This window comes from Aplosporella prunicola, assembly GCF_010093885.1.
Source record: "Aplosporella prunicola CBS 121167 unplaced genomic scaffold K452scaffold_14, whole genome shotgun sequence".
Taxonomy (NCBI): domain Eukaryota; kingdom Fungi; phylum Ascomycota; class Dothideomycetes; order Botryosphaeriales; family Aplosporellaceae; genus Aplosporella; species Aplosporella prunicola.
In genome coordinates, this window is record NW_022983542.1 from 159202 (window position 1) to 185178 (window position 25977).

The 25977-nt window shown below is 59.3% G+C and overlaps 12 protein-coding genes across 12 annotated transcripts; 8 read left to right on the forward strand and 4 right to left on the reverse strand.

Moving 5' to 3' along the window:
* Positions 1–9: 9 nt before the first annotated feature.
* On the forward strand, positions 10–2804 carry K452DRAFT_351397 (uncharacterized protein). The gene is made up of 3 exons (XM_033545714.1): positions 10–192; positions 258–724; positions 784–2804. Exons 1-3 carry the CDS (start codon positions 84–86, stop codon positions 2692–2694), a joined length of 2487 nt encoding a protein of 828 aa, XP_033396940.1. The 5' UTR covers positions 10–83; the 3' UTR covers positions 2695–2804.
* Positions 2805–4662: 1858 nt separating this feature from the next.
* On the forward strand, positions 4663–5755 carry K452DRAFT_309018 (uncharacterized protein; the record flags this gene model as incomplete). The annotated part of the gene is made up of 2 exons (XM_033543212.1): positions 4663–4798; positions 4851–5755. The coding sequence occupies 2 exons, from the start codon at positions 4663–4665 to the stop codon at positions 5753–5755; spliced, it is 1041 nt and encodes a 346-aa protein (XP_033396941.1).
* Positions 5756–5858: 103 nt separating this feature from the next.
* On the reverse strand, positions 5859–7129 carry K452DRAFT_287939 (uncharacterized protein). The gene is made up of 3 exons (XM_033540561.1): positions 7042–7129; positions 6743–6852; positions 5859–6565 (listed from the first exon to the last, which is right to left on the reverse strand). Exons 1-3 carry the CDS (start codon positions 7078–7080, stop codon positions 6118–6120), a joined length of 597 nt encoding a protein of 198 aa, XP_033396942.1. The 5' UTR covers positions 7081–7129; the 3' UTR covers positions 5859–6117.
* Positions 7130–7334: 205 nt separating this feature from the next.
* K452DRAFT_36881 (uncharacterized protein) lies at positions 7335–7859 on the forward strand. Its single transcript, XM_033546575.1, has 2 exons — positions 7335–7681; positions 7746–7859. Exon 1 carries the CDS (start codon positions 7393–7395, stop codon positions 7645–7647), a length of 255 nt encoding a protein of 84 aa, XP_033396943.1. The 5' UTR covers positions 7335–7392; the 3' UTR covers positions 7648–7681; positions 7746–7859.
* K452DRAFT_228807 (uncharacterized protein) lies at positions 7725–8511 on the reverse strand (the record flags this gene model as incomplete). The annotated part of the gene is made up of 2 exons (XM_033536995.1): positions 7725–8126; positions 8182–8511. 2 exons carry the CDS (start codon positions 8509–8511, stop codon positions 7725–7727), a joined length of 732 nt encoding a protein of 243 aa, XP_033396944.1.
* A 524-nt stretch (positions 8512–9035) lies between these two features.
* On the forward strand, positions 9036–10073 carry K452DRAFT_359032 (uncharacterized protein; the record flags this gene model as incomplete). The annotated part of the gene is made up of 2 exons (XM_033546239.1): positions 9036–9105; positions 9166–10073. The coding sequence occupies 2 exons, from the start codon at positions 9036–9038 to the stop codon at positions 10071–10073; spliced, it is 978 nt and encodes a 325-aa protein (XP_033396945.1).
* Positions 10074–10308: 235 nt separating this feature from the next.
* On the reverse strand, positions 10309–10985 carry K452DRAFT_228528 (uncharacterized protein; the record flags this gene model as incomplete). The annotated part of the gene is made up of 2 exons (XM_033536971.1): positions 10309–10616; positions 10667–10985. The coding sequence occupies 2 exons, from the start codon at positions 10983–10985 to the stop codon at positions 10309–10311; spliced, it is 627 nt and encodes a 208-aa protein (XP_033396946.1).
* Positions 10986–11138: 153 nt separating this feature from the next.
* Positions 11139–12268, forward strand: K452DRAFT_287943 (uncharacterized protein). Its single transcript, XM_033540562.1, has one exon. The coding sequence runs from the start codon at positions 11212–11214 to the stop codon at positions 11896–11898; it is 687 nt and encodes a 228-aa protein (XP_033396947.1). The 5' UTR covers positions 11139–11211; the 3' UTR covers positions 11899–12268.
* A 500-nt stretch (positions 12269–12768) lies between these two features.
* K452DRAFT_287944 (uncharacterized protein) lies at positions 12769–15128 on the forward strand. The gene has a single exon (XM_033540563.1). It carries the CDS (start codon positions 13044–13046, stop codon positions 15066–15068), a length of 2025 nt encoding a protein of 674 aa, XP_033396948.1. The 5' UTR covers positions 12769–13043; the 3' UTR covers positions 15069–15128.
* Positions 15129–17667: 2539 nt separating this feature from the next.
* K452DRAFT_36964 (uncharacterized protein) lies at positions 17668–18991 on the forward strand. Its single transcript, XM_033546576.1, has 3 exons — positions 17668–18020; positions 18090–18748; positions 18793–18991. The coding sequence occupies exons 1-3, from the start codon at positions 17769–17771 to the stop codon at positions 18896–18898; spliced, it is 1017 nt and encodes a 338-aa protein (XP_033396949.1). The 5' UTR covers positions 17668–17768; the 3' UTR covers positions 18899–18991.
* Positions 18992–19134: 143 nt separating this feature from the next.
* K452DRAFT_298636 (uncharacterized protein) lies at positions 19135–21660 on the forward strand (the record flags this gene model as incomplete). Its single annotated transcript, XM_033542136.1, has 2 exons — positions 19135–19483; positions 19655–21660. 2 exons carry the CDS (start codon positions 19135–19137, stop codon positions 21658–21660), a joined length of 2355 nt encoding a protein of 784 aa, XP_033396950.1.
* A 1186-nt stretch (positions 21661–22846) lies between these two features.
* K452DRAFT_36980 (uncharacterized protein) lies at positions 22847–25944 on the reverse strand. Its single transcript, XM_033546577.1, has 4 exons — positions 25734–25944; positions 24460–25663; positions 23288–24410; positions 22847–23165 (listed from the first exon to the last, which is right to left on the reverse strand). The coding sequence occupies exons 1-4, from the start codon at positions 25814–25816 to the stop codon at positions 23020–23022; spliced, it is 2556 nt and encodes an 851-aa protein (XP_033396951.1). The 5' UTR covers positions 25817–25944; the 3' UTR covers positions 22847–23019.
* Between the last annotated feature and the right edge of the window lie 33 nt (positions 25945–25977).

Here is a 25977-nt window from a genome sequence, read left to right on the forward strand (position 1 = left end):
TCGCCGTCACCGCTTTCCCGCTTTCACACAGCTTTCCGCGACCAAAGCTGGCTTCGATACCGTACAGATTCAAATCGGGCAGCATGGCACCCATGGAGGGCCAACACCACCACCGCAGCACCACCAAGGTGGCGCAAAAGCCCTACAAGTCGCGCCATGCGTCCAAGAGCGCGCTCAAGGAAAAGTCCAAAGGCGCGTTTGCTCCGCCCGCCACCACCTCGCCACACCAGGACTCCGACACTGACGATTCCGCACAGGCAAGGTCGAGGGCGAGCGTGGCACGCGCCGCACCCCGCACCAGCAGGTCATGTCGAAGCTAGGGCGGCGCAACCAGGCGAAGCAGAAGCGCAACACCAAGGACGCGGACCACGCGAAGGCGACGTCCGTCTTCGCGGGGCGGGATGGCGCGCCGCGCCTCGTGGCCGTAGTGCCGCTGACCGAGGACGTGTCGGGCAAGCTGGCGGTGCGCAGCTTGAACGGGTGCTTGGACTTGGAGGAGGACGTGCCTGAGGAGGGCTGGTCGCGTGTCGTTGTCGACCGCTTCAAGCAGAAGCTGCAGTACCTCGTTGTTGGTCGCGATTTGCTCCGCGCCTTGGATGCGTGCCGCGTTGCGGATTTTGTCGTTTTCGTGCTTAGTGCGGAGCAGGAGGTGGATGAACTGGGCGAGCTGATGCTGCGTAGCATTGAGAGCCAGGGCGTGTCGAACGTTCTTACGGTTGTCCAGGTACGTGGATTTGGGTTGGGGGTGCTCAAGATTGGACTGCTGGCTAACGTATATCACAGGGTCTTGATGCTGTTGAGCCTGCGAAGCGCCGCACCCAGGTCGTCGGCTCGCTCAAGTCTTTCATCACTCACTTCTTCCCGACGCAAGAAAAGGTCCACTCGCTCGACTCGCGGCAGGAGTGCCTCAACGTTACGAGGTCGCTGTGCACGACCACCCCCAAGGGCATCCGGTGGAGGGAGGACCGCAGCTGGATGATGGTGGAGGATATTAAGTGGCCCAGCGGCAAGGCGGCGGCCACTGACGCCGAAGCCACCGGAGAGGTCATTCTCACTGGCCACGTCAGAGGAAAGGGCCTCAAGGCCGACAGACTGGTTGAGGTGGGCGACTGGGGCTGCTTCCAGATCGACAAGATCACCGCCGCTCCGCTGGAGACGAGGAGGAAAGGAAAGGGCGACGACATGGCTGTCGACTCCGAGGGCCAAGATGCCGTGCTCGACCAGCCCACGGAAGACCAGGACGACTTGGCCGAGCTCGCCCCCGAAGAGGCGGTCATGGAGGATGCCGAGGACTACCCGGTCTCGCTGGCACCTACTGAGCGGAAGGGTGTGCTTCTGGACGACCACCACTACTTCTCGGACGAAGAGGAGGAGGCTCCGCGGCCGAAGAGGCTGCCGAAGGGCACGTCCAAGTATCAGTCGGCATGGTACCTCAACGATCTCTCCGACTCGGGCTCTGATCTCGAGACGGTTGACAGCGACGATGAGGACGAAGAGGACATGGACATGGAAGGCGCAGCAGCCAACCCCGCCGACGGCATGGAGGGCATCGACATGAACGGCCGGGAGCCCACAGAGTACGGCGGACCCTCGGAATACCCGCAGTCGGAAGCCTTCATGGACCCTACGGCCGAAGACGAGGCTGAGCAGATCGCGGCCTTCCGCGCTCAGCGCAAGAACGAGGCCGAGGAGGACCTCGAGTTCCCCGACGAGATCGAGCTGCACCCGAACGTGCTGGCACGCGAGCGCCTGGCGCGGTACCGCGGACTGAAGAGCCTGCGGACGAGCCACTGGGAGACGGACGAGGACAAGCCGCACGAGCCCGAGGCGTGGCGGCGCCTGCTCGAGATCGCGGACTACAAGGGCGCAAAGGCGCGGGTGCTGCGCGAGGCACTGGCCGGGGGCGTGAAGCCCGGGACGCGGGTGCAGGTGCACCTGCGCAACGTGCCACTGGCGCTGCAAGAACGGCACAACAAGGCGGGCGCGCTGGGCGTCTTCTCGCTGCTGCGGCACGAGCACAAGCGCACGGCGGTCAACTACAGCATCTCGCTGTCGTCGGACTACGAGGTGCCGATCAAGAGCAAGGAGGAGCTGGTGCTGCAGTGCGGGCCGCGGCGCATGGTCATCAAGCCGCTGTTCTCGGCGGCCGGCAACACGCCCAACGACGTGCACAAGTTCGACCGGTTCCTGCACCCGGGCCGGAGCGCCATCGCGACGTTCATCGGGCCGCTGACATGGGGGTCGGTGCCGGCGCTGTTCTTCAAGAAGACGGCAGCGGCACCGGCGGCCGACGCAGACGAAATGGCCGACGACGGCGACGGCTCCGACGCGCCGCAGCTCGCGCCCTCGACCCAGCTGATTGCGACTGGCACGTCCTTGCCGCCGAGCACGAACCGCGTCGTCGCCAAGCGCGTTATTCTGACCGGCCATCCTTACAAGATCCACAAGAAGCTCGTCACCGTCCGCTACATGTTCTTCAACAGCGAGGACGTGGCCTGGTTTAAGGCGCTGCAGCTGTGGACGCGCCGCGGGCGCAGCGGCTTCATCCGCGAGTCGCTGGGTACGCATGGCTATTTCAAGGCGACGTTTGATGGCAAGATTAATCCCCAGGATGCGGTTGCTGTTAGCCTGTATAAGCGGGTTTGGCCGAGGGAGGCGAGAGGGCTGGCGGTTGGTGAGGGGTTGGGCTTGTAGGGGGTTGTTTGTGGGGGGTTTGGGTGGAGCTGGGAGGGGAGGTGGAACGAGGGGTAGAAAAAGGGTCGGGTTGATGCTGATAGGTAGGAACGATATCATGGCTGGGGCGTTTAATGGAGATATGTTTCTTTGGAGTGAGGATGGGGCTCTTGCTGGGTCGTGTATGTGTGTGTGTGTGTATAACTGTTCAGTGACGACGAGGTAAGTTGCTTTGCGTGCGTGGCTGTCAACCTGCCCAGCTGAACAATTGCTGAAACTTTTCTTTTACACGTCGAAGCGTGAGTATACGTAAGGTACATAGGTAGCTGCAACACGCCCTAACCACTTGTCCGTGTCCGGGTTGTTGAATGCTCCCGCGGTCTACCTACTAGGCTAGACTGGTCTTGTTGACGTGCTTTGAGTTTGGCGGTTGCATGTTGGGATCATTTTAGTATTTGGTTGGTAGGGATGGCGAATGACTACCCTTGAATCCTGCACATTGTGCAGTCACTGAAACGGTCGTGTCTGATTTTACCAAATGCCCGTTTGGGAAAGCGTGACGTGGGAACTACCTATGAGGGCACTGCCTCTCTCTCTCGCTTCGCATCTGCTGTGATCCTACAGCAACCCGTCTGCGACAGTCCAGTCTCGCCGGCGTGCCGCACCTGCGCGGACTTCTATACCATCACCACCACTACCTCTTCTTTCTCACTCCCAAACTCGACCTCACCTCACTCCCGCCCCACCAGCTTAACACAGAACCCACCCCGCCACCATTAGCACAGCACGCGCCTCAACGCCCAAGCAAGACACCCCCACTCCAGGACCTCGCAGCGCGCTTCAATGACTTCACTCCCGCCAACAACAACAACAGCAACCAAACCACCAAACCACCACCCAACCAACAACCAACAACAAAAGCAATGCCCCACCCAACCACAACCACAACCGCCCACCACTGCCCGACCAACAGCAAACCAGCGCCATGGACGCTGCCCCTCCTGCTCTCGCTAGCAGTACTCTACGCCAGCGCGTTCGTGTGCCTGCATTTTGTCTTCCGCGCTGCTGATATGACGCCTCAGCGGTATGTGCGGAGGGGCGTGAGACGGTATATTACGCGCTGGTAGGGGGAGGGGGGAATGGACGACCGGACGACTGAACGAATGGATGACTGAATTGAACGGCTGGGCACTGGATAACTGAACGGCTGAACGACTGAACGACTGGACACTGAACAACTGTATACGGGAATGAACGGCTACGGCGTTTCGGTGTCGGGAGCTCAAATGATGAGTAATGGCGGGACTCATTCTTGCTGGGTGGCGTGTGGTGTTTATTTCATCATTCCGTTGTCAGCCTGGCTGTGCGGATTCTTGCTCTCACAGTATTGCTCAAACAAACACGACCTGTCCGAGTCCACTGCATACCATTACGAACCAAAAGCAAGCGGTTTCCAAGCGCTGTACTTGACTGCAGTAGGTAGCGTCGTTATGGCTTTGCTACTCTACCAATGAGGTCAACCTGACCACGAAAGACGACTGACTGACTCCTTCGCATAGCGTGCTAGAGTTAAAGTATACCAACCGACCGACTCAGCGCCCATAGCCGTCCCGTGCGCGTCGTAGCCAAAAAGCCAATACATTCTCGCACGAGATCGTGGGGTAATAGTCGACGTTGCATGTAGTCGGATTTGAGTTGGGTTAGTGAAGCCAGCGCACCAGCCAGCCGTAACAAACCGGCCGGTAACAAAAAGCCCTAATCCGTGCCACCCGCCGTGCCACCGATCACGGTTGACGTACCCAGCGCGCAGACGACCCGCCAGATACTTATCAACCCACTCACCCACCCACCTACCCTCCAGCCAGCTGGCAGCTACCTCACAATACACAGCTAGCTTCTACCTTCGCCGCACACTCCACACTCCAGCCAGCACCAGGCAGGCTCCCTCAACCTCACACAACACAGCCCGACCAAATCCACGCACAAACGATGGACGAAACACCCACGCAGCGGCAAGCGCGCGAGCGCCGCGAGCGTCGCCAAGCCAAAATCCAGGCCCAAGGCGCGTCGCGCCTCGAGGCCATCACGTCGCTGAGCGGGCGGCCGGCGCCGGCGCCTGAGGAGCGTATGTGTGCCCTACCTACTTACACACTCCCCTCCAACGCCAAAACGCGCAGCTAACGGGGCCTGTTTTCTAGCGTCGCAAGCCCCGTCGAAACAGCAGCAAGCTCCGCCGCCAAACCCGCCCCCCGCGCCCGTCATCGCCGCCGCGCCGCCCAGTGACGCGCATGCGCATCACCCCGACCCTGATGAGGTCGATATTAGCGAGCACTACTACCAGCCAGCAGCGGCGGGGGGGCGCACGAGCCTGGCGCCCGCATACAGCAACAACGGCACGCCCGGGCGGGGCCTGAGCCCGAGCCCGAGCCCGAGTCCCGGCCCCGGCGCCGCCGGCGAGGACCCCATGATGCGCATGCTGCAACAGATGATGGGCGGGGCGGGGGGACCGGGGGATGTTGGCGGCAGCAGTGGAGGCAGCGGCGCTGACGCGCAGGATCCGATGATGCAGCTGATGGCGCAGATGATGGGGGGAGCAGGAGCAGGAGGAGCGGGCGGGTTCTCCGGCATGCCGGGCATGCCTGACATGCAGCAGCAGCAGCAGCAGCCCACGAGCTCCGCCTACGTCTGGCGCGTCGTGCACGCCGTGTTCAGCTTCGCGCTAGCAGCGTACATCGCGCTGGCATCGACGTTCAACGGGTCGGCGCTCAGCCGCAGCCAGTCTGCGTTTGTTGGTGGAGGAGAAGGGGAGGGAGCGGATGGCGGCATCGGGCCGCGCCTGTTCTGGCTGTTTGCGACCTTCGAGGTCGTGCTGCAGAGCTCGCGCTATTTCCTCGAGAAGGGGCAGCTGCCGCCGAGCGGGCTGCTGGGCACGCTGGGCGCCTTGATCCCCGAGCCCTATGCGGGCTATGTAAGGCTCGTGGGCCGGTACAGCACTATTTACACGACGGTGGTGGCGGATGCGATGGTTGTCGTGTTTGTGCTGGGTGCGATGGCGTGGTGGAAGGACTTGGTCGTCGCGTAGGGAGGTAGGGGACTAGGCTGGGCTGGGCTGGGGTTGGCGGTGACGAGGCGCTACGCGCTACTACGTACAGTACGAGGCATGAGATATGATGACTTGGCTTGCTTGGCAGGATACTCGTTTCTGCTTTTGTTATTCACAGCTATGGTACAATAGGCAGACGGGAGCATCGTCTGTCTTTTTCCACGCCAAAAAAAAGAAAAAACTCAATGGCTTTTCTGCCGCCGCTGCCAGTGTCATGCACAATCAGTCAGTCCGTCAGTCCCCTCCTCGAACTCCCATGGCACCAAGCGTTCGTTCCATATCCCAGGAACGGCGTGCCAGCCCAACCCACCACCATCGCACACACACGCACGCACCCCAACCTAAGCGTTGATCTCGCCCCTCGCCGCAGCCAACAACTCGGCCTCCCTCTTCCGCTGCCTATTAATAGCAGCCTGCCTCTCGCTATCCCTGCGACTACGTTCCTTCTTCTCGACCAACTCCCTCAGCTCCTCCGTCTCGGTATCCGTGGGCTTGACGACCTCGGCGTTCGTGACCTCGTACAAGCGCTGCAAGATCTCGTCTTCGGAGCGGTGCTTCATCTGGATCTCGACGACGCGCTGCGACGCCTTGTATTTTGAGGTCGCGGTGTCGGAGGACGTGGACGAGGTGGGCGCTGTGTCTTTGGCTTGGGAGGGCGAGTTTGTCGAGGGCGTGCTGAAGTACACGCTCATGATTGCGGGGTCGGATTGCGCGGCGTTGCGGTCGACTGTCATGGGGATGGCGGGGTTGCGGAATTTGAGCCGCGGCATGTACTCCCGCCAGAAGTGCCTAGTGGCAAGCGCGTGGGCGTTAGCTTGGTGTTGCTGTGGTTGCTGCGTGCTGCTGCTGCTGCTCTGTTCCGGCTCTTGATGTGTTTATGGCAGCGGAAGGGCGAGCAGGCAGCTAGCGTGTGCGTGTGCGTGCAAAGACGAAAGGTGGCACAGGACAGGACAGAACAGGACGTACTTAGGCCCGCGGTGCCCATCGTCAATCTTCCGCGCAAAGCGCATCCGGATGCGCGAGACATCCTTCGGGAGCACTGCGGCTCCTGGCCCGATGCGGATGGCCAGGAGCTTCGGAGCGGGTCGTGTCAGCTAGCGGAGCTTCTGTGTGGGCGGCGCGCGTGGCCGCCACAGTGGTAATCGCGGTGGTGGTGGTGGTTTACCTTCTACAGCGGCGGAGCGAGGTTAGCGTTTGCGTGCGCATTGGCGAAGTATGTGTGTATGTGGGTGAGTGGGAGTTTGTGTGCGTGTGGCGCTACGAACCTCCTTCATCTTGAACATGCGCTTCCCTATCGTCGACATCTTGGCGCGTGTGGAGAGAGGACGGGACCTAGGTGTCGCTGCTCTTCCAATGTCGGCGACCTGGGCTTCCCGCGAGAATTGACGTCGGATTATCTTTTCGGACCTGCCTTGATCTTATCGGCGTTTTTGCTGACTCATGCCGTATCGAATGCTCCATCAGGCAATGTCGATATGAAGCTAAAGGCTCTGCCCGGGCAACTTTGTGCAACATGCTTCGGTCCGGAAGAGCCTACTACTGACTCGGTCAACGATGGGCCATTGAAGCTTAGGAAATTCTTGATCCTATCGTACTCAAGCCAAACGCACCACCAAATGACCAATGAAGTTCAATTGATCCTAACTATGAACGCCTTGAGCTATTTAATCCTAGTCACGTCGTATCGCCGTCTTTGTCATGCTCGTGTACAAATCCGGTTCCGTCAAGCACCAAACTCTCGCAATGCAGAGACCCTAGTCTCTTTTTCCACGCCTCCAAAAACGGCACCTACCCCACCCAGCCATATCCAGGCTTCGACGCAATTTACTGCGCAGCAGCAGGGCGGGCAGCACCACCGGCCGGGGCCCTAGGAGCTTGCCTCGTGGCACGGCCCCTACATACAATGTTAGCACCACAGGAACATTCTGTGCGCAAGGGAAATTTATACTCACATGAAGGTCCTGCTCAGAAGCGAGATGGCGACCATGGGCAGCCAGCTGGGCATCTTGGAGAAGTAGTAGAAGAAGTAGGCGGCCGGGACGGAAACGCCGTACTGGACGAGAGCGCCGTCGAAGGGGTGGAAGACACCCTCGTAGGGTGTAACCTCCTCGTACTTCTTCAGACTGTGAATCTCGGCAATGTCCTTGGCCGTGGTGCTGGTCCTGTTCAGCGGAATGTAGCGAACCGTCGTGGCGGGCTTGGACTGGTCGGGGAGAGGAGCCGGGAGGAGCATGTGGACGATGGAAGGCGGGCTAGCGGCCCAGGTGTTGCAAAGGATGCCCTCCTCGTCGCAGTCGATCGTGGCCAGCTTGGGCGGGCTCGGGGATGCGGCAATAATGGGCGCGGATTTCTATATCGCAGAGGGTCAGAATGGAGCTTCGAGAAGGGTGCAACGCGGTACTTACGTTCCAGGCCTCAGTCACGTTGCCGCAAAGACCGAAGCAGGTCTTGTTGCCGCCGGTAAGGAAAACCATCCACTCCTCGGGACCATCCACGGTCGCGACGTTGCTGGAGTTGATGACGGAGCGCCAGTTCTCGAGCGTCAACGGCTCGACGACGACCTCAGCGACCTTGGCGGCGCCGGCGTCAACAGGCGCCGTGACAGCAGGAACGGACTCAGTTACATAGTTCTGCGCCTTGTTGAACCAGCCCTTGACCCTATCGGCCAGAGGGACCTGCTCCTGGGCGACGGCGAGCGCAGGGAGCGCGACGAGAAGCGACTGAGCGAAGCGCATGGTGGCGGCAAGGAGGGTGTCGTCGAAGGTGAAGGTGTGCGAGAAGTGCGGAAAGAGGCGCGTGCGGCGATGCGGTAATCGTGCAGGCGATAACAACAAAGAGGCGCGGGCGTGTGCAACAGCTGGCGTGGAGGCTTAGTGCTGGCGCGATTACAAGAATGTAAGGTAAAATAGGTTAAACCAATGGCTCGATGGAAGAGGACAGGTTTACCACTGCGGAACGAGGGGATCCCTTAAAGGTGGACGCGTCGAGCCAATGCGGCATAGTGCCGGACCCTTCGTGTCGCGACTCGCGACTTGAACAAGGGCGGGCAAGCAAGGCGCCCTCCACCACTTGATGGCATGCGCGTCTGTGTCGCGTATGCGCGCTCCTGCGCTCCTGCGTTGCCCATTCATAGACCCATAGACCAGCTCCTGTGCTCGTCATTTTGCTGCTGCTGCTGCTGCTGCTGCTACTCCCACCACGTCTCCCATGCTCTCTCACCAGCATTGTACAGTTACCTAGTTTAAGCTGATTAGGTATTATGCTGTCCCGCGTCGCCTTGGCCGTCCTCTTCGCGACAGCTGCTCGGGTCTTGTGCGCTTCCGAGCCCCGTCAGTGATCTCTGGTGTCCAAGCTCCCTTATCCCGCGCGGACTGACAATCAATCACCAGCAAACTCCACTTCGCCTACCTTCAATCTCTCCACACCAGCTCTCGCGAGACCTTTCGTCAGCAACAATGTCATCACTCCCGTTGCAATATCCGGCCCTCCGGCCCATCTCTTGGCTTTGAAACATGGCGCCATCGACCAAGACTTTCCCGCCTGCACCGATCTCAATGCCCATCCGTTCTGTCTTCCCACCAACGGCAGCGACCTGTACGATGAAAAGACCTATTACGTGACGTGGAATCCGGAAAACTTCCCTTACGATGCCAGCATAAACGTCTTCCTCAGTTGGTACAACAACACGCGCAAAGTGGTCTGGTCCTTCCCGCGTGTTCCCAACCTTCGCGGTGGGGTGGCATTCGAGGCGAAAAGAGAGTGGCTGCAGGGCCAGAAGAGCCGCGACTTGACCTTCTACGCCCAGGAGTACGATTTCAAAAGCGACAAAAAGCCTCCTTTGTACACTGGCGCAACCGTTCGACTCGTCAAAAACCCAGACATGATCCCTGTCGAAAGCTCAAACAGCTCTAACACGCACCTTGCGCTCTTTGTGGGGGTGCCTGTTACATTGACGTTTGTGGCGCTCGGTGTCTTTCTGCTGTCTTTGCGGCGTAGACGTGGACGGAGAGTCGTTGGAATTAGGGGTATGCCTATTCGCCGAAACAATGGTTATAATGGTTCCAGGTCACGGCGCTTTCAGAGGGGCGGTAGTCCGAGGAATGTTTCTCATGCTCTGCGGGAATGGGGATTTCTAGGCGACCTGCTGCACAGAGACCCCGAGACTCCGACTCCAAAGACTCGCGGCTATTCTTGTGCTCCAAGTGTCGAAAGCCTCCTGCGGGACACTCGCGACGAAGGAGACGCATTTCTGAAGGGCTCTGAGTCTGAGAAGCCGAAAACCAGCAGGAGTATGTGATCCGAACGGCGAAGTGCAGTTGATGACAGTATGGTGCGAGCAGTGGGATGCTATAACCTGTATTCAAGCTGTCTCTGAAAATCGAGGGCTGTCCCCCACTCACTGAAATGCGCACGTGGAGTACGTGAAGAACCGCTCAGTCATTACACCCATCCTAACGCCTCTTGAAATGCTCGCTTGATCATGTCTAGTCCCGTCCGTCGGTAATCCTAATTGCATGGAGCTAACCGTGCTCTTACAACAGCTTCAGCTGTCCCGTAACTTGGTTGATGACGCTAACCGGGCCTGGTCCAATACCAAGAACCGTCGCGCTGCCTGCAGCAATCTGCGTGCGACCAGCATCGTGTATGATTTGAGCGTTGAGGCCGAGGCTCAATGCCTGCGCCTGCAACATCTGCATATCCTCTTCGCTGGTGCACTTCAAGGCGACCTTCATCTGGCCAGCTCTCTCCCAGCGACGGAGCACAGGCGAATCGGGCGCGTAGCGAAGCATGGCTTTGTAGCAGGCAAGGGTTGCGTGACCACACTGAGCAGCGACTTTACCTGTGGTACTTATCAGTATTGAAAGCTTTATTAGAAAAAGATAGACTTACCTTGGCCCATCTTCAGGTCAGTGCGGACCACGAGGACGAGTTTGCATTCTTCATTGCGGTCGGCGAACGCGTCCAGATCTTGCGGGTTGGCTGGAATAGCCTCATCTTCTGAATCGGCCACGTCTTCCTCTTCCTCTTCCTCTTCCGCTTCTTCTGCGCGTTGCTTCGCGCTCTCCTCTGCTCTACCCTCTTCCAGGCCTTTCGCGTACGCGGCTTCGTATATCGCTCTGGCGGACAGAACAACGCCGGTGAGAATTCCAGCACCAACGGTCCACAGGATGGCTGGAGTGAGCGTGATACCACGTTCAAGAGTAGCCATATTTTTTAGCGTGGTGTGGGTGGACTCGGAAGGTTGAAGAAATGTCAATCAGTCAATTGTGTTGTGACGAAGGGCCGCGGACGTCAGCCCTAGCGCGGCTAAACCCGCGAAATCTCCAGGACCTCTCACGGCCGCGGAGGACGAGCGGCAATCCCAGCGCAGCAGCACACGCTCAACCCGCGCAACAACGACCGCAGGGCCATCCGGCATCGCACCGACCGACACAATGGCACTCCGGCTGGCACGACCGAGCTTCATGGCGCAGCAAGCGCGCACCTTCACGTCCAGCGCCGCGCTGAGCGCCAAATCGGCCAACGCCAAACTCCGCGACGAGCACGCCAACGTGCCCATCTACCCCTACGGCCCCAACCGCTGGTACAAGCAGTCGAACCACGGCCTGTACGGCGGCGCCCGCATCCAATTCGGCAACAACGTGTCGGACAAGACGGAGCTCAAGACCCGCCGGCGGTGGCACCCCAACATCCAGCACAAGCGCCTCTACTCCAAGGCGCTGAACCGCTTCGTGCGCGTGCGCCTGTCCACCCGCGTCTTGCGCACCATCGACAAGGTCGGCGGCATCGACGAGTACCTGCTGGGCGAGAAGACGGCCCGTATCCGCGACTTGGGCATGGGCGGCTGGCTACTCAGATGGCGCCTTTTCCAGACGGACCACGTTAAGAGGCGCTTTGCTAAGCAGCGCGCTGAGCTGGGCCTGCCTGCTACTACGCTGGCTGAGGAGCTTATGGGCATGCGCGGGCAGATGGTCACGGAACAGCAGCTTGCGCAGGAGATTGCAAGTTACGACCAGCAGCTGGACAAGGAAGATGCTGTTGCGGTGAGCGAGGATGAGGCAGAGGCCATTGTTACGGGGGCTGAGGTGCAGGAATTGGAGAAGGCGAAGGACACTGCATAAATTTTTTCTGGCAGTGACTGAGAAGGCAGAATATATTCTGTTCAAAAGGCGCAAAGACTGTTCATTCGAGGATCATGTAAATCACGGTTGTATTCTAGACCATGGGACCGGGAAGACAACGAAGACATATCATTATCAAGCCCAGCGGCCGCATGACTGATATGTCGGTCGACCTTCTGGATAACTTAACGAAGGACGGACAAAGGCGTGTAGCATCTGACATCAACATGCGACTTGGTTGGATCGTGGAAACAATGAAGCTGGAAGATGCTAGCACAAGCCGAGCAATCTCGCAGCTCCCCCTTCGAGGACCGGCATAAAGCCAGAGCAACAACGGGGAAGAAATGGTAGAAGGTATGTAGGCAAGTTATGGTTTTTCAGACCCTCAGCGGGAAATTCCCTCGGGGAAACTGAGATGGAATATAACGCCCTCGAACGCCGCACCGTCTGAGCTCACCCGAAGGGATCTCGTCGAGCGACAGCGCCGATGTTTCTCTGGAACCTGTCGACTGCTCAGAAGAACGCATCCCCGGGGGGGATGGAGTGCGCTCCCAAGCATTGCCAGTCGAACTGTCGCAGCACTCGACCGTCACGCACCGAAGCGCGGATAGGAGTCCTGGACACAGGTCCGTGGTTTGGTGAAGAAGAAAAGAAGAGAGCGTGCGGCGCAAGATGACTTTTTATTGCGCCTTCTGCCGCGCGCGCTAGGCCGTTTGGGGGTTGGCGGTGAGGCGCGGCTGAGCGCTTTGGCCTTCCACTCCTGCTGCTAGACTTTACGACAGCGCGCGTCCGCTCCTGCTATCGACAACCATCCCCGCGCTTTGTTTTTTTTTACTGTCAACTTCACGACTGCGGGCGCCCGCTCTTAACATCATCAACGACAGTTCTTGACAGCTCTTGCTCCCGCGCCTGATTTCTCCACACCACCAACTTCCGATTCACGACTGCGCGCGCGCGTGCCTGCTGCTGCCATCGAGACCTCGGCCTGCGACCTGCGAACCGCCACCCGTGCGACCCGTACCGACGACGCGCAATTTGGCCTCTTAACTTTCGAGCCATTTGCACTTCTCAAGCAAATCCCAAAGAATCGACTCGCCCTCTGCAAGACATTCACCTAGCTGCGAACCACCCGCTCGCCCTTCAAAATGGACGCCATCTCAATCGAAGAGGCGAACAAAATCCGGGTTGCCATGGGCATGAAACCCCTCCCGGTGCCCGGCGCAGACAACACCAGCGGACCCGTCTTCAAGGAGCCCAAGGCCGATGGCGACTCCGATGAAGAGCCCGCCAGCACGCTCGAGACACGGTCAGCGGCGGGCTTCGACAACTGGAAGAAGCTGCAGGAAGAGCAGGAGGCCAAGGTCAAGGCGCAGGCTCGGAAAGAGGCTATCAAGAAAGCTCGCGACCAAGCTCAGAGATTTGCTAAGCTCGAGGGCAAAGGTCTTGGTGATGCCGATGATGATGTAGATGCGAAGACCTGGCTGGCGGGGCAAAAGAAGCGCCAGAAGAAGATTGACAAGGCAAGGCGCATGGAGCAGGAACTCGCTGAGCGCGAAGCGGAGGCCCAGGCGCAGTATACGGCTGCGGACTTGGCTGGTGTCAAGGTCGCGCACGAGCTGGATCAAATTCAAGAGGGTGATGAGCACATCCTGACGTTGAAGGATACGGCAGTTGATGACGAGGAGGATGGCGACGAACTTGAGAACGTCAACCTCAGGGATGTTGAGCAGGCCAACGAACGGCTGGAATCCAAGAAAAGGAAGCGCGCCTATGACCCGAACGCAGATATTGGCGGGCAGTCGATTCTCGCGCAATACGACGAGGAAATTGATGGCAAGAAGAGAAAGGTCTTCACTCTCGACGGCCAAGGACGTACTAAAGAGGAAGCTGAGATGGCCGCGGCGGAGGGTTCTAGCGGAAGGACCGTCAAGATCAGTCTGGATATACTCAAGGACGACACACCTATCTCAGACTACATCGATCCCTCGCAAATCAAGATTAAAAAGCCGAAGAAGAGTAAGAAGAAGGAAAAGAGAAAGAAGGCAGTTGATGAAGATGACGCTTTCCCCATGCCAAATGCCACGGAAACTCCAGCCGCACAGGAAAACGGGGACATGGACGTGGACCAGGCTGTAGCGAAACCTGCGCCTAAAAAGCAAAACTTCGACAACATCATCGATGACGAGGACCTACAGGCGCAGCTCGCAATGCAGCGGAGAGCAGCCTTGAAGAAGAGGAAGAAGGTCCGTCCGGAGGACCTGGCCCGGCAGTTGCGCGAAGAAGAATCCGCAACTCCCGGCGTCGTCGAGAGCACCGAAGCACCTGACGAAGAGCCTGGCCTCGTCATCGACGAGACTACCGAATTCGTCGCCAACCTTCAAGGACCCGCGGAGCGTCCCGAGCGGCAGCGCAGGAAATCGTCGCAGCCACGCCAAGCCTCGGAAGCAGCGGATGCGCCCAACCCCATGGACGCGGAAGGCGATATTGACATGGACCAGTCGTACGCGGCCGTCGAGGAGGAAGAGGAGCGCAGAGCGCGCGAAGAGCGCGAGGGTCGCAGCGTCTCCGGCGCGCCGGCCGACATCACAGCCACGGGACTCGACGAGGAAGAGACGGTAGACCGGGGCCTGGGGGCGACGCTGGCACTGCTCAAGCAGCGGGGGCAGATCCGCGACGCGAACGGCGGGGACCTCAACGCCAAGTTCATCGAACAGCAACGCTTCCTGGCAGAGAAGCACCGGCTGGAAACAGACGCCGAGGTGCGCGCCAAGATGCAGCGCGAGCGCGACCGGCGCAGCGGCCGCCTCGAGCACATGTCTGCGCGCGAGCGCGAGGCCATGGCGCAGAAGAGCAACCAGGACCGCGACCGGCTCGAGTCGCGCAAGATGGCGGACATTTTCAACAAGGAGTACAAGCCGAACGTGGACCTGAAGTACGTGGACGAGTTTGGCCGCGCGATGAACCAGAAGGAGGCGTTTAAGCACCTGTCGCACCAGTTTCATGGCAAGGGGTCTGGCAAGCAGAAGACGGAGAAACGCCTTAAGAAGATTGAGGACGAGAAGAAACGTGAGGCTATGAGTAGCTTGGATAGTAGTCAGAGCTCGGGCATGAATAGCGCTATGGGCGCTACGGCGAGGAAGAATCGCCAGGCGGGCGTGCGGCTGCAGTAGGGTCGTGTGGTGGGGGGCTTGTAGGGCTGGGTGCTTGTTTTGGGGTTGGGTGCTGGTGGTGGTGCAGTACGTACTGTACGTAGATATATACCTACTACGCTGATGCTCTACTCTACTCTCCTCTGCCCTCTACACCGTGCAGAACGTCAACCCATCCATTCGTTTCTCTAGAATTCAGAATCCAGAAACCGACGCACGCAGGCCTACACCTACATCCCGTATCCTACATCCCACACGCCATCACTACCACCGCTATCGCTAGGAGGACGGCCCATCCATCCATCGTCAGCCTGTCTCCGTACTAGGGTTGGCGCTGGCTACCTAACTGCCTTGCAAGCGCTTCGCTGGGCCGTGTTTGCGCGCTGCGCGGGGGATGGACAATGGCGCGGCTGCGTGCATATGAGTGCTTGTACATACGTGCATGCGCGTGTGCGTGGGTGGTAGCAAACAAACGGACAAACAAACACAGACTACAGACAAACACGGAGCCCAAAATACCAGATACCAAATCCTGTTTTACGCACACACACACGCGCGCGCGCGCGCGCGCGCTACATACATACACGTACTACTGTGCTCGTTCTCGTCCTTGCGCGCTGCGTAGGTAGGTACGCGTCGTCTGGGTACTACGCAATACCTGGATACGTGGCCAGGCGCGCTGGCGGTAAGGTGCAGTGCTGCGGCGCGGTAAAGTGCTGTGTTGTTGTTGTTGCTGTCGCTGGCTTGGATCTGGATCGGCGAGGTTGTTATTGTTCTTTGTTCTGCTCTGGTCTGCTCTGGTCTAGTCTAGTCTTTCAGACGGAAATCCTGGGGAGCGGCTGGGTGCTGGCTTGCGGCTTGCGGCTGGTACTGGGACGGCTTCATGGAACTGGTGCTTTGACGGGGGCGTGGGGTGCAAGTGCAAGAGAGGGAGGTGTTTGTGTGGTTGCAGTTGGATGTTGACGGGCGTTAACGATAGCGTCGACGCTGATGTTGACACTGACGCTGCCGATTGCGCCTTTGTCGGTTCCGCCTAGGTGGTGGAGGGCGTGTCTGACGTGCCCAGTTAGTTAATCAGTCAGTCAGTCGGTCAGTCAGGAACCCGTCAGCCAGCGTCAGAAGAAGTCAGTCACTCACTCAGACAATGCATGGCCGCGCCCGGTGCGGCTGCTCGCGAAGCGGGTGGGTGCGTGCGTACATGCATACCTACATACATGCATACCCACACACATGCGCAGCAAGTCCTCCCCTCCCTCCTCCATGTCCGTATGTATCCACTTCCACTTCCGTGACTGACAGCAGGCGGCCGGCAGCTTGGACATGGGATGCGAGGAGTGAGATACCTACAAGGGGCAGGGTCTCTGTTCTTTGTCCTCAGCTGCTAGCCCATGCACCCATGCACCCATCCACTTGTCCACCACATACTTACATACTATACCATGTACATACATAGCGAATACCAACACAGCACGCGCGAACGCGAGACCAGAAACAAGGGCCAAGGACCCCGTCAGCAATAGCTAGCCAGCCAGCCAGCAAGCCACCCCGTTAGCGCTGCTGCTTCTTTGTCTGCGCGCTGCCGTCAGGGTCAGGCCATGCAGTGCGCGGAGGTGTTTCCGCTCGCGGGCGCGTGCGTGGGTGCGTTGGTGGGTGTCAGTGGGTGCGTTTTAGATCCTAGATCGTGCGTGCCTGTGTGTGTCTCGTAAGTCAACTGCCTGTAGGAGCACGAGAAGGAGGAAGAGAAAGAAAGAAAGAAAGAAAGAGAAAAGGAGAAAGATTGGGCTATGGGATCAGGAGTCAGAGGCCAGAGATTGAGATTAGAGATGCCGCATGCGGCGGTTAGCAGGAAACCTTACTCTTACTCCAACGCATACCGTACATAGTTACTTCCCTAGCGGCAACGCAAGCATTGGTGGGACGCGTGTGGCTGGCTGGCTGGGGAATAGCTATGTAGGTATGTAAGTAATTAGCTCTGGCCGTGGCACTTAAGCTCTTGCTCGTAAACCGGGCAAGCACCCTAACTACGTAGTAGGTAAGCATCTAGATAGGTACGGAGTAGGTCAAACAGCCAACCACACAAACAATCGGACACGGCAGCCAAAGCCAAAGCCAAAGCCAAGCTTTGCAGCCCAGCTCTTGCGTGATCGGGATCGCGGCACAGGACAGTACGCGCCGCGCGCCCGCCAGGGCCGCTCGCGAGACTCGAGTGCGGGCGTCGGTGCGGGGAAACGACGTGGACGATTCGTCGTCGTCGGTGTCCGCGTCGGCGCCGTCGTGGGGGGACGCGCGGCTGCTAGGTAGGTACCTTACCTAGCCTTAGCCTTAGCTATGTACCGAGGCGGCTTTTTTTGCGTGGGTGGTTGCTCCGCCACGGACGACGACGACGACGCTTGTTATTTCAATTTGGGTTTTGGTTTTTGCGAGGCTGCTGCTACAACTACTTTAGTACGGGGTGCTCATTTGCCGGGCCTTTTTTTTTGTCGTTTCTTCTTCTTGCTCGTTGTTCGCAGCCTCGCTGATCTTACGTACGGACCTCGGACGGACGTGGGCGGGTATCACGGATACTGCTTGTCTGTCTATATACAGGGCATCGGCCTTGTCTAGTCTAGGACTTGGATTCCTGCCTGCCTCTCTACTTACTTGGCTACCAAGCTCCTTACCTACCGGCCTACCTACCTACCCATCCATCCATCCATCCATCCATCCGGATCCGTCAAGGCGATGCGCACGCTGTCGAGATTCCATGCCCTGGCCGGCCTGGCCGTGTGCTGCATGCTCTACGTGGGCTGGATCGTGCCGTCGCTGCACGTGCGGACGCGCGTGGCCAAAGCCCTCGACGGCACGAAGCGGCGCGTCGTCGTGTTTGGCGACTCGTGGTCCGACACGGGCGAGTACCGGGTAGCGGTGCCAGCGACGGGGCGCGGCCAGCAGAACGCGAGCCGGCCGCTGTGGACCGAGGCGCTGTGCTCCGAGGTGAGTTCCATGCTCTAGGTAGAGTGGCCGGGAGAGAAGGCGCGCTGACGACATGGCTACGTGCTGCAGCTGGTATGCGACTACATCGACAACTTTGCGCGGTCGTCGCACGACGCGGTGCTGGACGTCGATGTCTTTGCGAATGCGACGGGGGCGGGGAGGCCCGACGATGGGCGCTTCGTGGCCGACTTGAAGGCGCAGGTGCAGCAGTGGCTGGCGTTTGAAAAGCAGAAGGCCGGCATGCCGGGCCGTGGCGGCGGTGCCTCTGGCGAACGCACCCTCTTCACCCTCTTCTTCGGCATCAACGACATGTGGGCGTACGCGGGTCTGGAGCAGATGACGGCGCGCGCGGCGGTGCGGGCCAGCATGGAGACGCTGGTTGCGCAGCTGGACGTGCTGGCCGAGAATACTTCCCCCATGAAGGTGGTGCTGGTCAAGGTGCCCGACATCACGTTTCTGCCCGGCTTCGACAGCAGTAGGTCGGACCAGCGCGCCTGCGTGTGGCTGGCAGAGGAGTGGAATGCTGCGCTGGTGCAGGCGGCGGCCGCGTGGAAGGGCGGCGCTGTGCACCTGCTCGAACTTGACGAGTGGCTGCTGGACCGCATCCGCGAGCAGCAGACGCACCAGCTGGGAATCACGGCTGAATCCGGCGTGTTTGCTCAGGTGCGCCAGCCGTGTGTCAACGCAAGCTCGCCCACCTGCAGCGACGAGCCAAGCCACCTCTTCTGGTATGTTGTCAACAACAAACGAAGTCAAATACTGACTGCACCAGGGACCCCATGCATCTTTCCGGCCGCGCTCATGCCTTGGTGGGCGCCGAAGCCGCGGCCCTCGTCGCCCGCAACGACACGCTCAACCACGCCGCATTCCTCGCCTGAAGACAATTCCCGCGTTTGTCTGCATTGTCTCAAAAGAGCTTTCTTTGTGCCCGCGTCCTTGCATGCGAGGAATGGGCCTGAAGGAATTTGGCCGTCGCGAACAGCCGTGAGCCCGCAACTGTCTAGGACACAAAGAAGCCCACTCCAGATGACGAGGCACAAAGCCCCAACCCGCGCCATGTCGCATGCCCTATCAACACGCCCGTCGCCCGTCTGTCGAGCCGAAAAACACCACCATGTCAGACCAGCAAAAGGGCGAGAGGAACCCCTCCCGCCGACCCTCCACCGCTGTCTCGACGCGCTCCCGACCTTCCCGTTCGTCGAAACACGATGACGCGCCGCCGACGCCAGAGTCTCCGCCTTTTCGTTTGACGCGGAAACGTGCCGCCTCGCTGGCGGATAAAGAGGCCGAGACGGCCGACGAGCGAGCTGAGGACGACGAGGCAGACGAAGACGCCGACATTGCCGCGCGCCATGGCACCCACTCTCGCATGAGTTCTGGCGGCTCAGGAGCTTCTGTCGGATCTGCTGCCAGTCACGTCTGCTTGTGCCAGCCCGACCCAAAAATACCGCGCCCGAGAAACGGTGAGTGCTTGCTCTCTCTCACAAACAAAAAAGCAAACTTTCTTTGGCGACGCGTCTTTATATGCCTGCTTGTCCGCTCAAGCCTCTCGATGACGCACGGCCCAACGTGATCTGGCGATAGCTTTGTCAATAGGCTCCTCATGGCTCAAAGAACTGACCCTTCCTTTGTAGCTTTCATACTATATCGCCAGCATCACCAGGCCGCGATCGTGGCCCAGCACCCTGGCTTGGCCAACCCTGAGATATCCAAGATCATCGGCGAGCAGTGGCGCGCCCAGTCGGATTCAGTCCGCAACGAGTGGAAGATACTCGCTGAAGAAGAAAAGCTGCGACATCAGCAGCAGTACCCGGAATACCGCTACCAGCCACGCCGCGGCGGCCGTAGAGGCAGCGTGTCCAACGCCAACGCCGCATCAGACAAACACCACTGCGCCAAGTGCGGTGGCCGATCCATCGCAACTCCCGCGACGACTTTCGTCTCTACCACCCCTTCATCGCCCGCCGTCAACACGCCCATGCTCCCTCCGCCTACCCCATCCTCAGCCCTTACACCCACGTCTCGCTATCTCCCACCCATGATGAACAACCTCGCCATCAACCCCGCCCAGGTGCGGCACAACCGGCAAAGCGTGCGGGCACCCAGCAGCCTCAGCGCGATCCACACAGTCCGCCACCGCGACGAGACAGACGACGACGTGCAGATGCTCACGCCGCTAAGCCCAGACGCCAAACGGCGGCGCTACAACCAGGCCGCGTACTCGCGGGGCGCGCCGCCGTCGCCGTACCCCTCGTCCTTCACAAACGCCGGCCCGCACGACGTCGTCGGCCGCCGGCACTCGCAGCCGCTGCTGCGCCCGGAGCTCCTACGCGGCCCGAGCCCGCGCCTTCCGCCCCATCATCCCCATGATAGCCTCACCCTGCCTCCGCTGCAGACCCCCGACTTGCACGCCCGCACCCTCGCCTACGCTAACCCTCATTCCCCAGCCAGCGGCGCCGTCCACCCGGGCCCGCACTCTGCGGGACTGCCGCCTTCAGCGTCGGCGTCGGCGTCGGCCTCGGCGTCTCGCTCCCTCGAGGCCATGGTCATGAGCATGCCGTTCTGGGGCAAGATCCGCGTGCTCGGGCGCATCGCGCCGCCGTACCGGGGCAATGCGAAGGCGGCAGCGACAACAGCAGCAGCAGCAGCAGCAGCAGCAGGGACAGCAGGCTCCGCGCCCAGCAGCGCGACACCCACGTTCACAGCCACGCCATCGTCGGCGTCGGCATCGCTGTCGCAGTCCACGGGCCTGCTGGCGCGCGGCGCGGTCGTGGCCGTCGAGGGCGACGACAAGGCCGCGGCGCGCCGCCTCGCCGCCTGGCTCGAGGAGAGCCTCAACCGCACCGGCGAGTACCGCGCGCGTGTTGCGGAGGCGCCGCGGGCCCCGCCGCCGGTGGGCGAGGGGCCGCCCGTGTCGTTGGGGGATTATATCGGCGTTATTGCCGAGTGGCATGCCAAGGCGGGGGAGATGGTCGAGTTTATTACGACGGGGGCGTTTGGTGGTGGTGGTGGTAAGACCGGTAACGGTAACGGTAACGGCAAAAACCGAAACAAGAGCGATGAGGATGGCGAGGGAGGAACAACAACAATGTCGCCAGACCAGCACCAACAAAAGGGAAAGCCGGACACGGCGCAAGAACAACAACCAACGCCAACACCCGTCCTCATCCTCCCAACCTACAACCTCGCTGCCGCCGACGCGTGGGCCTCGCGTGTCCCCATCGCGGACAACTACTCCCCCGCCGACCACTGGCAGTGGATCGCGACGCTGTGGCGGGGCATCGTGGGGCCGGACGTGGTCGTGTATGTGCGGGATATTGGCGGCTCCGGCTCTGGCGCTGCCTCCGCCGGTGGCAGCGCCGCAGGCAGTGCCGTAGGCGGAACTGGTGGTGCTGGGGATGAGGGTGCGGGTGGTGGGAAGGGCGTGGGAATGGGACTGGGGGGGATGGGACTGGGCGGCGTAGGAACGGGCCCTGGGCGCGCAGTCGAGGTCAGAGAGGATGGCGCGACTAAATGTCTGGTTGTGAAGAGGGGGGTTGGGCGGGAGGTCGAGGAGGCGGCGCTACGGCGGTTGGGGTTCGAGGTTGGTGAGTTGGTGAGGGGGGTTGGTGTTGGTGCTGGTTTGGGTGGCGGGAAGTAGGTGGGGGGTTGGGGGGAGGGGGTGTTTGAGTGGGTTTTTTTCTGGACGTTCGTTTTTGTTGTGTGGCTGAGTTGGTTGGTTGGTTGGTTAGTGGGCTGGGTGGGGGTTATATACGGATATGCTATTTACTTACTTAGGCTTGGGACGGTTTAGGTAGGGTAGGGTGGGTTTGGTTAAGTTCAGTTTAACCGAGATAGATATATGTATGCATGCATGTTTGCTTGCTTGCATGTGCGGTTTTAGCTTTGAGATGGTGGTGATGTGTGTGAGTGTTGTGTGTATGCAAGTATGTATAGTAGTGCTGATTAGGGCCGTGCGTATATAGGAACGCAGTCTACCGCGCCTTTCACGTCCACGCAGGCCGAGACGCTGCGGGTAGCGTATCCTAGTGGCGGGCGTGGGCTGGGGTGAGGGTCGCGCGAGGGGCGTGCTTTGTGTGCTGGGTGAAGAGGGGGACGAGGAGGGAGGGAGTGGTTTAACTAAATAGAGAGAGAAACGCTCAGCTAACCAGCCACGTATGTACAACACAGCCACACTCCCCTCCTATAGTTAAGTCAAAGGTAGCAGCTTATACCTACCTACCTATCTCATGCAACCACCGCAAGCATCACCGCGAGTATGTCCACGACTGAACGTCAGCCGAGCAAGCAAGTAATATGTATGTAGACGTCGTCGTCTGCAAATGCATTCATTCCCCTACCAACCCAACCATCCATCCATCTATACGCACAACAAACCCTATACGCTCAAAGCGTGCGAGCAAGCAAGCAAGCAACCAAACAAACCACCAAAACATACAAATCAAAACATACGAATCAAAACATCAATCCAAAACATCAAAACATCAAAACAAAAAGTCCAAAAAACAGAAACTCTTAAAATGCCAGTTTATATATCATCGTCATCGACCGCGTGTCCTCCCTCCCGTAAGCGTGGACCACAACCTGAGCCTGACTTCGCGTCCAGCTGAGCCGTGCCGTGCCCTCTACATTTTGTGGGAAGTGGGTATGTAGGTAGGGAGGCAGGCAGGCAGGTAGGTAGGTAGGTAGATAGCTTAAACCTCGGCCACGACTCCCTTCTCCTCTCATTGCGAGGCCGAGCCGAGGCGTGCGTATCGTACAGTACCGTACACGCCCCAACGACATCGGCTGCAGCCGCAAGAGTCGTAAGTAGTAGTAGAACGAGGCAGAACGAGGCAGGGCGGGTCAAGTGCGAGCAAGCAAGTAGACAAGCATGCATGCAAGGCACGCGCTACAGCAGGTCTGGACCGCGCTCTCTTTTCCACACACCGTCCTCTCCCATTTCCCCTTAACTCACCCACCCACCACCCAACCACCACAACATGCGCCCAAAAACGCTTTAAAAGCCCACAGCGAGCATAAGGCCGTAGCCAACCGTGATAATGACGACGAACCCCATGATCGACGCCGGGATACCGCGCGTGATAAAGTGCTTGACCTGCAGGTAGCGCTGTCCGGTCTGGGAGTCTTCCATCATGATCGCGGCTGCGCGGGTGTGTCAGTATGCAGGTCTACAACGAAGCGAAGGAAAAGCAGAGATGGAAAAGAGAAAAAGGGACCGAAAAAGAGAGATGAGAAGAGAGGAGGCGGATTAAAGGGGAACTTACTCATATTCGGGAACCCACTCGTCGGCAGCCCCATCGCCATCGAGCACATAAGCACGCTCCCCATAACCAGCAGATTGGGATGCGGCTCCGCCATGCCCTGACCGACCTGCTGCACAAGGGGCAGCACGATCAGCGCAGCAACGGTATGGCTGATGAAAGTCGCGACGACGAGAATCAGCGCCGCAAACACGACCAGCACACCATAGAGGCTCAGGTCCTCGACGCGCGCCGTGATGCCCTGCGCAATTGTCGCCAACAAGCCCGAGCTGTTCACCGCCTTGCCCAGCGCCAGCCCGCCCGCGGCCAGGATGATGATCGTCCAGAGGAAGTTGTTGAAGTCTTCTTTTGTCAGGATCCCCGTGCCGAAGAACAGCACGATCGGGATGATGGCGACGACGCCCATGTCCCCGAAGATTGGCTCGAGCTGGTGCGTCACGCACCAGAGCACGATGGTCAGGACCGTCGTCGCGCTGATGAACCACTGGATGCCCGTGAAGCGGTCCTTCATGGGCCGGATGGGCACGATGGTCGTGCCCTTGCCAGGCTGGAACGTCGCCAGCAGCAGCAGCCACGTCAGCAGGATGCTGATGATGCACACCGGCAGCGCGATGAAAAACCACACGCCCCATCCCGGCTGCGGCGCCATGTTCTGCAGCGCGATCAGGTTCTGCGGCGAGGCGATCGGCGACGCCGCACCGCCAATGTTTGACGACAGCGCGATGCCCAGCAGTAGCGCTTTACTCATGTTGGACTCCGAGGGCAGGTTGCGCAGGATCGGCTGGATGATTGAGAAGCAGAGGACTGGTGCTGCGACGTTGCTAATCCACATGCTGGCGAACATGGCGACGAACATGCTGGTGAGCAGGACGGTCCGCGGACGCGTGCCTGCCTTGCTGAGCACGAACGTTGCCATCATCTTGGCGATGTTATACTTGGACAGGGCTGCTGCGATAGTGAAGCCGCCTAGGAGAAGCATGATGACAGGGGACCACATTGCTGAGAACACATAGCTCGCTGCGGCTTTAGATTCCAGACGCTCGTGCGGCTTAGAATCAGAACGCACAACGCGGAGCGTAACCACCAGGAAGGGAACCAAAAGCGAAGTCACGAACAGAGGAATAGCCTGAAATCACAGTCAGCATTGAAGTGCGTCTTTCGAGGGATGTCCTTACCTCCGTAGCCCATAGCGCGCTCACAAAAATAACCATCGCAAGGCAATTCTGCTGCTCGGGTACATCCATAATCGGAACAAAGAGCATCACAACAAAGATGGCAAATATAGCAATCAATGTGTAGAATGTCCAGCTGAACAGCCACTTGGGGCAAGTGTACTTGCCAATGGGCGTCTCGATCTCCTTTGTCAGAGCTTCCGCCTCATCGCCCTGCAGTCGTGCTTTGTCTTTGTCGGGACCAAGCATAGTCTGCCGGATACCCAAGTTCGCAGCCTGGGACTTCCTCTCTATGCCGATCATTTCGCGCCAAACAGTGTTACGCTCCCAGACAACGTGCTCGCGCAGGTGCAAGCGGAGCTCCCGCTTAGCCATCGAAACGTCGCCATTGGTGCAGAGGGCGGCATAGGCTCTTTCTATCTTGGAAATGTTGTCGCTCAACTTGTCCATGGTAGGCTGCTTGAAAGGATAAGCCTTCTCAACATTTTGCTTGAGGTATGCGCTCTTAAGACTCCGGTCCAGGATCTTATCGTACTTCTTGAGTACTTTGCTGAAACCCGTCTTGTTGAGCTGGATAAAGGAGCGGAGCTCGCAGAGGCTGACATAGAGGCTAATCGTCCGTTGCTTGAGGCTGACGGCGGAGCCATACAACGCCGAGAACGACATGTCGTTGAAGTCGTCGTTTGCCTCGCTCCTGCGCCTCTTCGTGCTGCCTCGTGACGTCGCTCTCCCGTCGTCCGAACGGGAGCCCCTTCGTCCATCCCTGGATTTTCTTTGGCGGAGGGCGGAACTCTCGTCGGCATCGTCGTCACTGTCGCCGCCGCCGAGACCATCCTCCTCGGGGATAGCATTGCTGAAGTTGCTGGATCGCCTACGGCCCATAGAGAACCCCTTGAAAAGGCTCCCTGACCGCATTCTCTTCCTGTTCCCACCCCGCGAGCCAGGCGGGCCATTCTCCTGATCATCTTCCAAAGTGCCATCCTCCTCTTCAAACTGTTGCATGTCTCGGAGCAAGCCTTCCAGCTCCCCATACACCTCGACCTCCTTCTCCTCAAAAAACGAGACAATCTTCTCGAGATCCTTATCCAGCGCACTCTTGAAGATCTTGTCAGGGTCATCTATCGCGGCTCCGAGAAGGGGCGAGGACTCGGCATCTTGCGGGTCCGGGCCGGCCTTTTGGTAGAACTGCTTCTCTAGCTGGTAAATCCTGCACGACGACGTCAGCAAGCCAGGACTTCCACGAAAAGCAACGAGTCTCGCAGGGAACCAAAACGCACAGCTTTTTGAGATTGCTGTATGCAATGTAGTGGCTACTCCAATCTGGCACGGCATTGAACTGGATGCTGTGGGAGAACTTCATCTCTGCCTCGTCGAGCAGGCGCTCGAGCTTCTCGCGCCTCCTACCCTCCCTTTCTCTAGTATTTTCCGAGTCACGCTGTGGACGGACCTCCGGGGACTGTCCTGCTCTTCCAAGATCTTCGAGCTCAAAAGCCTCGGCGGGCGGTGGGAGAGAGAAACTGT